Source organism: Hyperoodon ampullatus (genome assembly GCF_949752795.1).
Source record: "Hyperoodon ampullatus genome assembly, chromosome: 19".
NCBI classification, from domain to species: domain Eukaryota; kingdom Metazoa; phylum Chordata; class Mammalia; order Artiodactyla; family Ziphiidae; genus Hyperoodon; species Hyperoodon ampullatus.
Window position 1 is genome coordinate 3,418,540 of NC_136932.1, and position 16,063 is coordinate 3,434,602.

The window sequence follows — 16,063 nt, forward strand, 5'->3', positions numbered from 1 at the left end:
TCCCCATCTGTGTTCTGCTAACTTATTTATAAAAGGATGATCGCTGTGTTTTGAGTTTCAGCTAGAAACTTCTCTAAAAGGGGCAGCAGTTGAGGTCGGATAGTGCCGCAGCACCGGGCCCAGCTGAGCTGGCCTCGGAGACCGGAGTCCATGACTGTGTCTCAGTCCACCTTCCTCTTCCTCCCTCCTCCCCACTCCCAGGACCAAGTCTCCCAAGACTTGGTGCTGGGGTGGGAGGGGGCTGGGGAGGACCAAAGGGGTGATGTCGAGAAGAGGGCCGGTAAATACTGAGATTTAAGTTCCTGCCGCCTGGGTAGGCCCCACAAGGCCTGGTCTTGGAGCATCCGGAAACAAAAATAACGCTCAGTGTAAAATGTCTTGTGTATTTCTCTGTGAATCCATGGGTCTGGCATAGAGGGCCCAAACCTTGTAAATATGGGGATAGTCTGGGTCAGACCTATCCTCTCCTCCCTACCCATTTCACGTCCAAGACCATTTGTAGTGAGCGAGTGGATGCTGTGCTACATGTGAAATCTGTCTTTGCCGGGCGGGCCTGTCTCAGTGATTCGCTTTTGGTATTTGTTTGTAGCTTTCCTTGAAGTCAAATAAACGTTTCCCCTCCTCCACTGCCCTTCCACTTGTCTTTTCTCTGGGGCCTGCCTCTCCCATCACCGGGCACACCCTAGACCATTCTTGATAGATCTGGGGTGTAGAGAAGGGAAAGCAGGATGCTCACCAGCAGCCCCTCTCAACCACCTATGTCTCTGCTTGGTCAGCGGTACTTGGGCCAGGGGACAGGCTTTCACGCCTGGGGGACTGAGAGACCCAGAAACCCCGCATGAGCCTGGGGCAGGGGGCAAGGCTGGGGCAAAAAGCAAAGCCTTTGCTGAGCTGGACTCCACCCTGCCTTCCGCCAGCTGGCCAAAAAGTCTCTGGAAACCTCTTAGCAGAAAGTAATCTGCGCCTAAGTCCTGAGCAGGAGGCTCCTGGCCTTTTGGCGGTGAGACAGGCCTGCCCAGCGCCACTGTCCCCTGGTCCAAATCCCAGTTCAGCTCTGCCACCCGCTAAGGCCAAAAAAAAAAAAAAAAAAATCAGCTCAATTTCAAAGGTTTCCTCTCACCCTCAGTCTTCTCTACACTTATGAAGGGCTTCCTCTCTCCAGGGACCCAACTGACCTGCCCTCTTGATTAGGAGCTGGGGTCCCTCCTGGAAGACCCTTGGTTCCCCCATCAACTGGACTGGCTCAGGTCCAGGGGCCAGTCCTCCTCCATCCAAGTCAGCCTCCACCCTGAGCACAAGAGTCAAGTCTGGACACTTACCCGGTCAATCCCTTCCAGCTCGGCCCAACTTCTTACAGGACTTGTGGGGGGAGGGGGAGCTGGTGAGGAGGCAGCTGAGGGTCTTGGTGGCTCTACTGGGCCTTCCTTCCCCCTTCCCCCTTGACTTTGTCCCCTTTTGCCCATAGCAAACTATCCCAAAAGTCGCTATGACATTTAGATGTCAAATGGATAGGGGTTTTATCTTGAAGTTAGATCGTAAAAATCGCGGAGAAGTCAGACAGATACCCCTCACTGGCTCGAGAAAGTCACGTGAGGTCCATAAAGTTAGTTTTATGGTTTTGGGGAGTTGACACCGCGCGGTATATTTCACATTCTCCAGAATGTTAAGTGACACTTTAACTGCTCGCAGTGGTGGGGAAGGGGGCAGAGGTAGGTGAGCGCTCTCCCAGCCCAGAAGGCGGTGGTGTGGCAGCAGCCCAGGCCCAGCTCTCCCGCAGTAAGTCGCTTCCAGTTTTTGCCTTACCCCCTCGAAATTGTGGGGCTTGGAACTGGGGGAAGGAAACCTTGCCTCCGGCAGGACTGTGGGGTGATGAGTGGGGGAAATTTAGCCTGGTTTTGCACCAAGTTCTGACCGGCTGGGTGTCTGAAGAGGGGCGCTCGGGTCCGTTCAATAAGGCCTTTGCAGTCCGGGGTGCCTGGTTTTATTTGCCGGAGTGTCTGCGTCTTTGTGGGGAAAAAGCTTGCGTGGGTTCCTTCAGTGCCCTTGGAAATTTAGGGGGCAAGAAGGAGGGGTGTTTACTGCTGAAGGGAGGGCCCCGTGTGTGTGTGGGGGGGGCCACTTCACTACTGGGTATCTTCAGACAGACATCTCCCCACCCCCAGGAAAGGAACTTTATGACATTCATTTGTCAGGGGTGCGTGGGAGCGAGCCGCCGGGCACTTTTATCTGGATACATCTGAGCTGAGAAAAAGTCCGGGGAAGGCTAACGCAGCTGCTGTGGGCTGCCTTGCACTGGGACACTCTCTGGCTTTTAGATCTTTGAACCCCGTGAAAGGGGGTACCCCTGGTTCTCCATGGTCTCATTAGGGCTATCAGAGATGGGAAGCATGGCACCTTTGCACCCAACTTCAGCCTTCTGGTCCCGGGCCAACCTTCTGGCTTGGCTCTATGTAGGGTCCTGAGGTCCAAGCAGGGAGCAGACAGAGGGGGCATTTCCCTCAAATTCCTGGCCAGGAGCAGGGGGAAGGGGAGAGCTTCTTTTTAATCTAGAGGATGTAGGTGTTTAAGTAGATCCCTGGCAATGCCTCCAAAAATAAAACCTGCTGAAGAACACAGAGCCCCAACTGTCAGGAGAATAAAAAGGGACTTAGGAGATGGGAGAGAAAATTGAAAAGGTGCTCTTTTCCTCTCCTCTCCGCTCCTTTCTCCTTCTTCTCTCCCTACCAGAGCCTAGAGACCCCTTTGTTTTGTGGCACCACAAACCAGAAGGATTTTATTCTTTGACTCCCTGGGGCCCGTTATTTTCTAAGGATAAGTCACCCTCCTTCTAAAAACTGGAGGCCTCTTCCTCATCAAACTGGCCTCCCAATTTTAAGACCCATGGGGGGTCAACCACCCTGTCACTCCTGCATTTGCCAGCCCACCCTCTCTGGATTTAGCTCATTAGCTTCCTTTGTCCCTGGAATTGGTCATGTGGCATCTTAAGGGGCTTCTGATCTTTGGGACAAGGAGAGGGTCACAAGATTCTCCCCATTTCACATTAAAGAACATCTGCACTCTCTCCTAATTTCCTCTCTGTCCTGCAGCTGCTCTCTATTCCCTGAGCTCTGCATTCCCTGCCCAGGCCTGATTTACAGGAGACCTTTCACAGGCTTTGAGTGCAAAGAAGACAGAGAGCTTGGGGTCCTCACCTTACTGTGAAGACACACCTCCCCCGAAACGATGGGGCATTTGTATCCCATGGAAAGGAGACTCTGGTCAGTTCCCAAAGGATGTCGAGCACCATTTAAAATACCAATAAATTTTGGAGGCATAACTTCCACAGGCTTCCGCTCTGGACAAGGCAAATGAGTTGAATGAGATGCAAAGGAAGAGTGCAGTGGGCACAGAATCTGACCTGGGGTCTCCTGGGAAACCCCACTCCTATTGTGCCCCTGGTCTCACTCTGATGCCGCCAGCCACCCTCTCTCAGAAACCCCAGACCACCAGGCCTGCCACTAAAGGTTTTTTGGCCCCCTCCCATATCAGTCCTGCAAACTCTGATATAGAATGTCTGGGGCCAGCGGCCCAGGGACATCTGCTGAGCATATCTAGAGAGATTTTCCGGAGTGGTGAAGATCAGCTCTGGCGGGGGTGCCCACTTCTGCTGCAACAGCCAGAACTCTTGAAGCGTCTCCTCGGGCTCTGAGCAGATCCTGCCTGGAGAAGACCCCACCCTAGCTGGGCTCTCCTCTTCCCCACTTTAGGTTTTCTGGGCAACTGTCTCCCCTGAACCCCAGCAAGGATGTATTGGGGGAGAGGATGAGAGTTTTCCAATGGTTTCTGGTGCAAAGGAACTCTCTCTGCCCCAGACCTGTGTTCTCCTCTCCAGTCTTCCTCAAGACGTTCTCCGGGAAAGCTGTTCCTCTCTCTCCTCTCCCATGTGATTCCCCTCCCCAGCTGGGTCCAGACCCCAACTTTCTGAGCTGCAGGCCAGAACCCACTAGCCAAATCCTCATGCCCATCCATCGGCACCCTCCACCTGGGCAGGGCAGAGGAGGTCAGCAGCGGGAGGGTAGGGCTACATTTTCCCTTTTCCCTCTGAGGCCAGCTTGACCACCACTCAATGGACAATTTAATTTCGTTTTGTTTTATTTGGTTATTTTTTGGGTTTGGTTTTTTGTTTTGTTTCTCTGAGGTTTCGGAGTAGGAGGAAGTATAAAGAAATGTAAACAGGAAAGCCAGCCGGGCCTGGAGTTCCAAGCGCCCATATTTCATCGGCTTCCTCTCGGTAACTGCAACAGGGACACTTAACTCTTCCCTGGCTGTGAGAAGTATTCACTGGGGTTTGGGGGGCCAGGGTACGGGGGCAGGATCCACGTGGAAGCTCCTCTCTTGGGCTGGTTCCTTTATCCTTGGGGTTTGGATGCTGAGGTGGAAGCCAAGGATTCAGAGCAAGGGAGAAGTGAACCGTTCAGCACAGTCCCCCAGACTCAGTCCCTTTCGGGACAGAGCAGAGAAGGCGCGTGCCTGCGTGGGTTTCCCAGCTTGGGGACCAACCCGGCCAACCGAGGAGAACGGGGCTTCGCAAGAACCTTTCCCCTCTTTTAGCGGAGAGCCCACAGGTCACTGTTTCCATTTTTTGGAGTTTCTCAGGGTAATCGGATTTCGAGGCTGGGATCTACCCACAGCGGGATTTATCGATTGCTGCAGCGCTGTTACACATCCATATTAATTAACCCAGACACCGCCTGGAAACCGAGCTGCTTGGGGTGGGGGAGGGGAGAAATGGGGGCCGTAAAGAGAATGGACATTTCTCGGTAAGCCGTGCCCCGGGTTTCAGATTGGAGAATCGCGCCCCTCAAGAAACACGTGTCTTCCCCAAGCTCCAGGTCCCTCGACTTCTCAGCAAGGAGGGTAAAGCCTGACTTACTCTCCACAGTCGGACTCCACGCACAGGTCTCCTCCGGGGTGGAATTAGACACCTCCCAGGCCCAACACTTCCTTGTCAGAGTTAGTTTGCCCCAACAAACTAACTCGGATGGATGTATCCTCTGGTGGTTGTTCCCAGCACGACCTTTCTAGAGGGGTTAACACCGCCTCCCCACCTTCCTTTCAACTTCCCCAAGGTAGAAGCTCTTTATGGCTTTCTGGCGTGTTTTCAGTGTTTGTTGGTGGTGGTGCTGATGTCCTTCCCCTTCCTCCTACCCCTCCCTCCAAAAAGTGATTAAAATCTGTTAAAGGATTTAATTAAGAGACTTAAATGAAAAGGAAGGAGGCGCAAATGAGTTTGGGGAAAAAACCCACACCAAAGCTATTCTCAACGATTAAATCGCCATTTTAACAATATAATGGAGTTTGCATCCTGAAAGGGGAAATCAACGCTCATATCTCATCAATAATTCATAGAGTCCGGGATCACGCAGAGGTCAGCAGACAGGGCCGGAGCGCCGGCCTACTTGGGGCTCCGAGCCGCTGCCGCATACATTACGTGCCGCTGGCCGCACCGCCGCCACCTCCATCGCTGCCGGCCGGGTTGGGGGCAGGCCCACAGGTTTAGACCGATTTTCCCCCTCCTTTTGGCGAATTGCTTGAGACCCAGATTTCGGGCTCCAAGAGGAAGTGGGGGATTTAGCAGACAGGAGAGGATATTGGACTTCGGGCAGTTCTGGACCTGTCGGACCCCGAATATCAGCACCTTTATAACTTTTAATCCCTTTCTCTCCCCCTTCTTTCTCCTTCCTCTATGATCTAGGCGTCCTCTGTCCTGTCTTTTCTCTCCCTAAATCTCGTCTTCGCATCTTCTAGCTTTTCCTCCCTAGCTGCACAGCCACGCTCTGGTCTTTCTCTCCGAGTGGATTCGGGCTGAGCCCCCATAGCTGCGGCCCCGCTGCAGCCTCTGAGCGCGGCGGCTGACTTTGGCTGCAGCGATCCCTGACCTCTGAGCCCAGTGGGGTAGGGACGAATGTGTCTAGAGAGGAAAGGTACTTCGCAGGCCCGAACACCGCTTGCCTAGCCAAGAGACGACCCAGGAGGGCCAGGTGGAGAGGAGGGGATTCAGCCTGAAAAGAAGCGTTTAGGGGAGCCGAAGGGGGAAAGCCCCTGCATGTGGGAACATCTCCTCTTTGGGGCTTGGAGACACGATGGAGTATAATCCCTGTATATCGGAGCTTCTGCTTGCTCCAGTCTCTTCTTCTCTGTGTGTGTGTGTCTCTCTCTTTTCTGTTTTCCGACCCCCAAGGGCCCCAAGGAAAGGAGGAACAAAATCCTTCTCTATGAGAAGCGGGGGCTTGGGAAGCGATATTTGGGAGCAAAGGAAACCGAAACAGCGCAGGTCGCCGCGCGGCCGCTGCTCTGGCCGAGAGGCAGTGGCTGAGGCTGTAACGTCCCCGAGCTGCCAGTAGAGTCCGCCTTAGACCAAGTTCACAGCCAGGCTGGAGCCTCCAAGGCGCCAGCGAGCGGCCGCGCAAGGTGGCCCCGGGCCCGCTGGGCCTCGCAAAGCCTGGACGCTGAGCTCTCTCTTCGGCCTTTTGGGGGCCTATGGCCCCCTTCTCTGCCAAGGAACCCTTGCTCCAAGCGCTCTCCACTTTTCACCCCAGAAACACCCTTCTCCAGTTCAGCCCATTCTATGGCTTCCCATATGTCCCCACTCCTGTCAACGGCAACTGCGGCCCCATTCTGGGGGACAAGAATGGAGAGGGGTGGGTCGTCAAAAGCTCTTCCAGGCATCTAAACAGGAGAGAACGGTGAAAATGCGGGAAGCGGTGAAAAAAGCCGGAAGTGGAGTCAGCATCTTTTCCCGAGGAGGAGTTGTTGAATAATCGAAAGACTGATTCCTCTCCTCCAGGCCTAAGGCCCTTAGTGGGGGCGGAGGAGGAAGGGCAGGGAGCACGTTTTGCGCTTGGGTTTCTGCAGCCGGCGCAGCAGAATGAGACCCTGGGCCGTGAGGCCAGTGTTATTGCCCGAGGGGTCGCGAAGTTGGAGGGTCAAAAGTTTACAGCGTGCGTGAGCCGGCCGCAGCGGCGTCTAGGGGCTGGGGCGGGGTGGAAGAGGGGAGGAGGCAGTGTGTGTGTGTGAAGAGAGAAGAAAGTGAGCAAGGGATGCTCGAGGTAAGGAAGACTTGTGGGCTCGGGGAGTGCGGGAGCGGAACTGGAGAGGGGAGAGGCAGATCTGGGGAAGGAGAAACTGAGGGAGGAAGAAACCCTTCTCCCCAGACTGGCTCTGGTGGGGTGGGGAGCTGCACAAAAGAAAGCGCTCTGGGCAGGGCCAATCCTCTGCGCAATTTTCTCTCCCAAAGACAACCTTTGAGTCACCATATAAAATTTAATTAAAACCTACCCAGCCGCACACATTTTAAAAATCCAATTACCCACACGTCCTTGCAGGACGTTTGGTGGGGCCAAAGAAGTCTTCCAAGGTGAAGACCTGACTCCAGCCCACACCCGCCCCACCAGGCTTCCCCTAAAGGGGCCAAACAGCTGGATCCCCCAGCTCCTCCTCCCTCCAGGCAGGCCTGTTTTTTCAGGCATTACCCCCAGACGGGGTCCAGGCAGTTGGAGTCCAGTAACCATGGGCCAGGACTGGAGGGAGTTTAAAAACTCCCATCCCTCTTTCCCGATTGCTTGGGTTTAAGCACTTGGATATTGAAAGAAGATTAGCTTGTTAATTCTCTCACTCTCTCCCAAACCTACACTTGTGTGTTCTTCCAGAATCCCTCTCTTCCTATTTCAAGGAGGGAGGGAAAATGAGACGGAAAAATACTGAATGGACTCACAGAGATCTTTGTAACTGGCAACCTGAAATGAACCTTGAATCCGTGCATTAAGCTTAGCTCATAAGTAAAATGCTTAGAGAGACTAATTATAACACCAGGGCATATGCTTATTTGGGGTCTTTAAGTGACTGTCTGCTGCCTAATGAGATGTCATCGTATTCTCTTCTAAGCATTTAATATAGGAGGTACTCTCTGGGTGTTTGTCCCGCCAGAAAAAAAGATGACCTGGGAGTTTTTATAAAGATGCATTTGGAAATATGGCCAGAAGAGACCACAGTTTAATGTCAAATTTCAAATCAATTTGACCCCAATTTTTTTTTTAATTAAACCAATTGGGTGTGGGTCCTCATTTCTACTTGGCCTTCAGGCAAGTTTTTCTGGGGAGTCAGGCCACAGGGAATTCCTAGAGTCCAGAGCAGGTAGAGGTCAAAACCTGAACTGGAGAATCTGCCTCTTTCTGTTCCTCCTCAGTCTCTTTTCCCTCCATTCCAGGACAGTATGTTAGCAAGTTGATAGTTCTGTGGAATAGACTGGAGCAGCCCATGGTCCTGGGCTGGAGGGGCCTCAGAATGAGAAAGATGAGTCCTCTGCCATCCCAGGCCAAGCTGGGTACCTTGGGATGCTCTCTTCCGGCCTCCCCACACTAGGGAGATACCCCCTTGCAGACACTCCCCGTAGACTGACTTGAACTGGGTGGAGGGGGAGTCACCTGATCTACTTCTGCTGGTTCCTTGGAGGCTGGATAAAGGGGGAAATGTGTTGCTGGCCCGTCACCTATTTCTGATCCTGGAGGGACAAACCAAAGAAAACCTCTTGAGTATTTTTAACACCTCTCTGATTTCCTCCTCAACCTCCTTGTGGTGGTGCTGGGGGTAGGCAAAGGAGTTACTGTACAGACGAGAAGTAGTTTTAAATAAAAATGCAGATGGGGAGGATACTGTTTGATTTTTAAGGAGAATTAAAGCCTCTGAAAGCCAATGCCCCAGCTTTGACCAGTGCAGTCCAGCCCTTCTCTCAGGATTCTGTCTTCCCCAAACATGCTGGCCTGTGAACCAAATCTCAGCACCAGGAGGTAGAGGGGTCATTCCTGGGGGCCTGGAGGCTCTAAAGTTTTGGCAGAAATGGGGGTCTCTCTGGCATTGAGGGGTAGAACAAAGCAGATGGAGTCTGCATTTGGGTGGGAATACAGGCCTTGTCAGTGCAGCCATTTATAGGGGAGGAAGGAGGGAAGGGGGCTCTGGCTGAGGCCTGCTCTCTGGGACCCAGACCCCCACATTTCCACTTCTCCAGGTCCAGCCTCCATCACAGGCCGCAAAGGGAACTCCCGTGGAGCTCTACCCTTTCCCTCTTGGCCCCCGAACGAGAGCTGACAAAAAATATAGGAATGATGGAATATCAAAGAAGAGGCGGGGCCGGGCTGAGTCCTATCCGAATGGGACTTTTGGGGGGTGGGGGTTGGGGGAAGGGGAGAGAAGTTTCTGGCAAAAAGAGCTGGAGAGGATGAGCTGAATCAAATTCCTTGCTCTGTCATTTTTCTCCCAAGTAATGACCTGCACAAAATTCAATATGACCGAGCGAACTGCGCGAGCGTATTATAGTAACTGCCTGCTCGTGGGGGAGGCCCGAGAGGGGTGAACCGCAGGTCACGGCGTCTAAAAATTATTAAAATGTTCGAGAGCCTGGTGACGCGCCTAGTTGTTTAACAAAGACTGCCAAAGTATGAGATTAATACGAAAACTTGCGCTTCAAAAACAAAAACACACCAAAAAAAAAAAAAAAAAAGTCTTGTTCCGGCCACCAAGGGGGCCCTGAGCTCCTCTGCCCGCCGCCGCGGTTCGGTTTTCCGAACACACAATAGTGGACGAGAGCGAGCTCGTCGGGGGCCGCGCGGGCCCGCGGGCGGGTTGGCGGTCTGGAGGGCGCGGGGAGCGGCCCGGTGAGTACTCCCGCCCGCGCCCCTCCGGGCCTGGCGCTCCTCCGCGCCGCTGGCGGTGCGGGCCGCCGGGGCTCGCCCTCCTGGCCTCAGGGTCTGCCTCCCTCGCTCAGTCGCTCCCTCCCCGCCGACAAAAGGTAGCCGATGCGGCGCGAGCTGGGCACGCCCGGGACGGCGGAGGGGCTGAGCTGCGAGAGGTCACTCCAGCAACCTGTGGCTGCAGGGAAAAGGCGGCCGGCGGGCCAGCGAGCCACCGGGAGCGCCGGGGAGGTGGCTCTGAACGCGGGTGGAGCCTCGGTTCGTTCTTATTATTATGCGTATCAATGTTAGTGCTCTTTGGAGGTGGAGGGAGAGGCAGCCTCCTGCTCTGAACCCCGTCTCGGAAGTCGCTGATAAACCAAGTCCTCCATCCATCGCGGTGGGACTGGCTGGGGTGGGGGGTGCGGCGCCTCGGTGGGATGGGCAGGTGGCGGCTCTCAGCGCGCAGCGCTCTGTCCCCAGAATCAGCCCCACACAGCCCCGCGGGCTCTGCTTCCCATCCCTCTCTCTTGGGGTGCTTGGGGCACCTGGACCGCATCTCTTGAGAAAGTGTAGAGCAGCAGAGAGGCCCCGGTGGCCAGCGCATTGGCCCTCCCCAAATTCCGAAAAGCGTTCGAGTTGGACGGGTTTCAGGGAGGCGAGCTGAGAAGGACAGGAGGTATGGGGTGGGGGAGGGGCCTGGCCAGCTGGAAAGGGTCGTGGAGCCCCTAACTAAAGTGGCCCTTGACAAGACTTGGAAAAGCCCCTGCTTGACGCTGGGGGGCTGTTGGTGGTCCGATCCACACATTTTGTCTGTGGATCCAGGGTCAGGTGCCGGTCTCCCTGGGTGCTTAAATGGGGTTCTGAGATTACTTATTGGACCCTCTCTTGGCAAAGATAACTACAATATTAGTGTGTGTGTGTGTGTGTGTGTGTGTGTGCGCGCGTGTGTGTGTGATTTTTCAAATATAGGTGAGTCCAGCCTGGCTGGGAGAGTGTTGGTGTTCGAAATCAGGCCCGGAAGCCAACCTTGGTAATCTAGATTTGGGATAGAAAATCAGAGTGTCTCTGGGCTTAGTTGCTGGTAGGTGGAAACTCTCCTCCTATCCACCTGCAAGGGTCCCAGGACTAGGGATGGGCAGAGACCTTTAGAGTATGGTGGTTAGAGGGCTGCTTTTTGTTTTGTTGATGTACTTGTTAAAGAAATGGACATTGTTCTGATTTGTTCGCTAGGGATGCAAGTATTCAGACCTAGAGAGATGCATGGGGAGTCTGGGTGCAGAAGAGTCTTCTGTGAACCCTTCTCCTCGCCCTGTGAAGGCCCTCAGCTTTCACAGTCTAGGACGCAGTTCCCTTCAGCTCCGTCCTCAGTCTCCCAGCTTAGTAAATTCAGTGGTTACTGGCAGCCTCAGGAAGTCCCTTCAGAAATTCCAGATCCCCCAGGTTTCCCAGATCCCCATTTTGGTCCCACTGCCAGCAATCCTAGCAGGTGGCTGAATGAGCAAGTTTAAACTGAGAGAGCCTGCCGGGAGCTAGGGAGGTGGGGGAAATGGGGTTCCTCCTCACACTTTACCTATTATCCCCCTTTTCTGGCCCCAGGAGGTATGGGAGGTTGGGAGGGGCCGGAATATCATCTGGCTGCATCTTTTATGGTTCCTCATTGCCCTTCATTCGGAAATGAAACGCCTTTGATCTTTTTCTCAGGTTGTAAACGGAATTGCCCATCGTTAAATATCCGGGGCCCCATCTGCTTGGTCTCCCAGCATTTTTCTTTACAGCTGTTTCTCTCTCTTTTTACCATTGAATTTTTCTAAAGGGACTTTTATGACCCCCCCTTCACACCCAGCCGCCTCTCCCTCTTCCTTTTGCTGAGAGGCGCCTTGGAAAATATCTAGATATTCGTTTGATCGAAAACTAAAGGCTGCAAGGAGCACGGAGTTGCCGATTGGGGTTTTGTTTCTTTTTTTTTTTAAAAAAAAAGAAGTCCTGGGGGGGAGGGGAGGGGCGCGAGGGCACCCAGAAGGGCCTGATTCTGCCTACGCCGCAGCCTCAGGATGACCCTTCCTCCTTTTGTGCTTAGCTAATGTTTACATCTCATAATTCATGCGCCGCCGAGTTGCGCAGCGGCCCCAAGGTTCGCGTCCCTTTGCGGGACCGGCAGCTTCTATTTCTCTCTAATAGAAGAGGAAGAGAGTTGAAAACCTTGTAATCCCAGGAATGGAACCGCAGTGACTTTTCCTGCTCCCAGACCTCAGAACTTGAACAAAACGAAATAAAATCGAAGCACTCAAACCACACCCCAAACGAAGGACGCTTGGAAAGTAGGAGAACTGGAAAATTTCTGGGCCAAGAAGATCTATCTGTCTTCTGTATATACCCTGTAGATCCGAATTTGTGTAAGGAATTTTGTGGTCACAAATTCGTATCTAGGGGAATATGTAGTTGACATAAACACTCCGCTCATTTTTTTTTTTTTTTCCTAAATGAGGACCATCCGGTGACTGACCACACGAAGACTCCTTCCTTCTTCTTTCTCTTTCTTTTTCTCCCTCAACTGCTTAGAGATGGAGGAATCATCTACATGAAATCTCCCCCTGCCTGCCCTTGGGAGCCTTGGTCCTTTTTCACTTCTCTTAAAAGGTTAATATTGTTGCTGATGTTTTTATTTTATCCTCTCCCTCCAGCCCACCGATTCCCTATTTTGGGCTTAGGGAGGCTTCACTGAAAATCCGGTAAAAATGACTTGTCTTCAGTGTGCGAAGGCAAAGGAAATTTGCTTTTCAAACGGATGCAGAGGTCGCCTTTCCGTTTGGGTTCAGAACAAGATGCCCTGGAAACACACGATTACCAGGGGGTGTTAATGTGTGGGGATCACCCCTGTCTCCTATCTTCAGCATCACAAGGATGTGAGATTTCTGCTCGCTGCGCAGGCGGCCGCATTAGCGGCAATTACAACGTCTCGACGCCCGGTTAGCGTTGCTCCGGTGCTTTTGGAATTAGCAAATTTCTATTCAACGTGCTCTCAAAAGTTGGAGGTTTTTTACTCTAGTGCTCATGTTTAGTGTGGGAAACCAAGTCGTTTCTCCCGGCTTGGGCTGCGTGGGGTACGGGGAGGAGTGGATAGGAGAGGGAAAGAGACGGACTGACCGACACAGCCAAACTAATAGCGCAGCTAAATGCGATTTGGAAGGCGAGGTCTCCCCGAATTAGTGCATGAATTTCCTATCGATCCGCCCGCGGTTCCATTCATCTCTGACAAGTCCCTCCGTGCACCCGCCTGGTTGCTCCGATGCCTCCTCTCTCACTCCCTACCCCTCCCCGTGCGGCTGCATAGAAAAGGCCCACGCTCAGTGCCTCTCCCCCGTGTGGGTTCCCCTCTCAGGCGGAGCCCCTAGTCCGCCCCTCACTTAACTCCCCCGCACAGACGACGGGTGCAGGGGCTCCCGCTCGCCCCGTCGTGAGGAGGGGCTGGGGCCCTAAGGAAGGCCTGGGGGAGGTGAGGCAGGACAGGAGGGGCCACACCCGAAGCCCCAGCTTCTGAGGGGATCCAGGGATTGCGCTCCGCCCAGCGCCCCAACAGGCCCTCGGGTGGCAACCTGCTCACTCGCTCTGCATCTCCCTCCCTCTCCCCGATCCGGGTGAGGAGAAGCGAGGAGGCGGTCGCCCCGCAGGAGCCCTATGTAAATCCTGGTGTTGGGTGGGGAGGGTGGGGGGGGAAAGAGAAGAAGGGGAAATAAACCTCTTTGGCTGGAGTAGGGTCCGGGTGAGCAGATTTCCTTATCCGGGAATCGCAGGCGGGGCGGCCATTGGCTCCGAGGATCACGTGGGCCCCTAACTTTGTTCACTTGACAGTAAGTAGGAGGGCTTTCGGAAACAGGAAAACGAGTCAGGGGTCGGAATAAATTTTAGTATATTTTGTGGACAATTCCCAGAAATTAATGGCTATGAGTTCTTTTTTGATCAACTCAAACTATGTCGACCCCAAGTTCCCTCCGTGCGAGGAATATTCACAGAGCGATTACCTACCCAGCGACCACTCGCCGGGGTACTACGCCGGCGGCCAGAGGCGAGAGAGCAGCTTCCAGCCGGAGGCGGGCTTCGGGCGGCGCTCCGCGTGCACCGTGCAGCGCTACGCGGCCTGCCGGGACCCTGGGCCCCCGCCGCCTCCGCCACCGCCCCCGCCGCCCCCGCCACCGCCCGGGCTGTCCCCTCGGGCTCCCGCTCCGCCGCCCTCTGGGGCCCTCCTCCCGGAGCCCGGCCAGCGCTGCGAGGCGGTCAGCAGCAGCCCCCCGCCGCCTCCCTGCGCTCAGAACCCCCTGCACCCCAGCCCGTCCCACTCCGCGTGCAAAGAGCCCGTCGTCTACCCCTGGATGCGCAAAGTTCACGTGAGCACGGGTGAGTGCGTGGGCACCCCTTCCCCCTCCCACCCCCGGGCGCTTTACACCAAAGGGACCTCGAGGCATGGGGGGGGGGGAGCTAGGGGAAGCCAATTGTCCCCGCTATAAACTCGCCATTGCCGGAGATTTACGGTCGCCTGTTTTCAGAGCCACATAATTACATCCCCCATAAATTTTTATGGCCTGGTGGGCCCCGCGCCTTTGAAGTCGGTTCCCCATCCTCTTTGCCATTCTCACCAGCGACTTTTTCGCCAGGGAGATGCAATCTCAGTGAAATTGGAAATTGGGGAGGGGTGTAAGGGGGGGAGGAGAAGGGGGGAGGATGTAATCTGTATTTAAGCTGAGAGTTGAGTCAACTCCCTGTATTTTTTTTTCCTTCCTTTCCTCTAGTCTGGCTCCTTGGCTTGAGAAGTGGGCAAAAGTTTTTACTGGGGGCAGGCACTGCTTGGAATCTGAGCAGAGAGGGTGGGAACTAACAGAAGAAAGGTTTAATGAAGCCCCCTCCCTCTTTCACCCCTCATTCTCCCATCCCGGGCCCCAGGCCACGTGCGGGGAGAGAGGAGCGATTAAAACCTTGTGAAGATTCCTCACTCCCCCCCAGACACCCAAACAACAACGTCGTGACCACACAGTCCTCCAAAACTTAGAGGTCTCTTTCTCTTCCTGGGGTCCCGCTTTCTCTTTCATTCCCACCCCCTCTGGAGGAAGAAGAGGTGGCGGGAGAGGGAGGGAGGGAGACACTGTGTTAGCTGGAAGAAAGGGCTCCCCCTCCTCCCTTTCGGGGCAATAAAACTTTCTCTTTCTCCCTCTCTTTGTGTGTGTCCAGTAAACCCCAATTACGCCGGCGGGGAGCCCAAGCGCTCTCGGACCGCCTACACTCGCCAGCAGGTCTTGGAGCTGGAGAAGGAATTTCACTACAACCGCTACCTGACGCGGCGCCGGAGGGTGGAGATCGCCCACGCGCTCTGCCTCTCCGAACGCCAGATTAAGATTTGGTTCCAGAACCGGCGAATGAAGTGGAAAAAAGACCACAAGTTGCCCAACACCAAGATCCGCTCGGGTGGCACCGCAGGCGCAGCCGGAGGGCCCCCTGGCCGGCCCAACGGAGGCCCCCCCGCGCTCTAGTGTCCCCCACGTGGGAGCCGCGAACCTCGGGGCGGGGGTGGGTTGCGAGCGCGGGGGGGTGCGGTTGGGGGAGACGCGGGAGGGGACCCTGAGGCCTGGGTCCGAAAAAGCCTACCTGCCCTCCCCCCACTTTGTCTATTTACACGAATAAATGCAGAGGAGGGGGGAGGGGAAGCTTTATTTATAGAAATGACAATATGGAGCCGGGCGAGGCCCCCCAGAAGCAAGGTTCAAGTCTCTTGCTTTCTTCCTTAAAAAAAAGAAGAAGGAAGAAAGAAAAAGAAAGAGAAATAGGAGGAGGCTGCACTCCTCATTTTCAGCTTTGGTGAAGATGGATCCACGTTTCATCTTTAATCACGCCAGGCCCAGGCCCATCTGTCTTGTTTACTCTGCCGAGGAGAGGACGGGCCTCGGTGGCGACCATTACCTCGACACCCCGCTAACAAATGAGGCCCGGCTCGGCCGCCGCCGCCGCCGCCTCTGCTGCTGCCTCTGCTGGAAGACAGTCTGGATATTTTTTCTTTGTCCCCCATTCCTGAAACCCAGCGAAAGCATCCTCTGACTGCCAGATAGCGCAGTGTTTTGGCCACGGTAACAAACACATGCACACAACCTCTCTCCCCCGCCGTGCCCGTTCATGGGGACGCTGGCCGCTCACCCCCTTCCACTGCGGGGCTGGGGTAGGGACCACAGGAAGGGGACGAGCGGAGGCGGGCAGGGGGGATGCGTGCCTCGGCTACGCAGGAGCAAGGCAGGGAAATTGAGTCCAAGAGAAAGAGAGGACCCAGAGACCAGGAGGGCCTTCCTCTGGAAGGTCAAGCCGTGTCTGGCGGGGTG

The 16,063-nt window shown here is 54.7% G+C and overlaps 1 protein-coding gene across 1 annotated transcript; it reads left to right on the top strand.

The window, feature by feature from the left end:
* Positions 1–13,642: 13,642 nt before the first annotated feature.
* HOXB4 (homeobox B4) lies at positions 13,643–15,226 on the top strand (the record flags this gene model as incomplete). The annotated part of the gene is made up of 2 exons (XM_079724924.1): positions 13,643–14,099; positions 14,928–15,226. The coding sequence occupies 2 exons, from the start codon at positions 13,643–13,645 to the stop codon at positions 15,224–15,226; spliced, it is 756 nt and encodes a 251-aa protein (XP_079581050.1).
* Between the last annotated feature and the right edge of the window lie 837 nt (positions 15,227–16,063).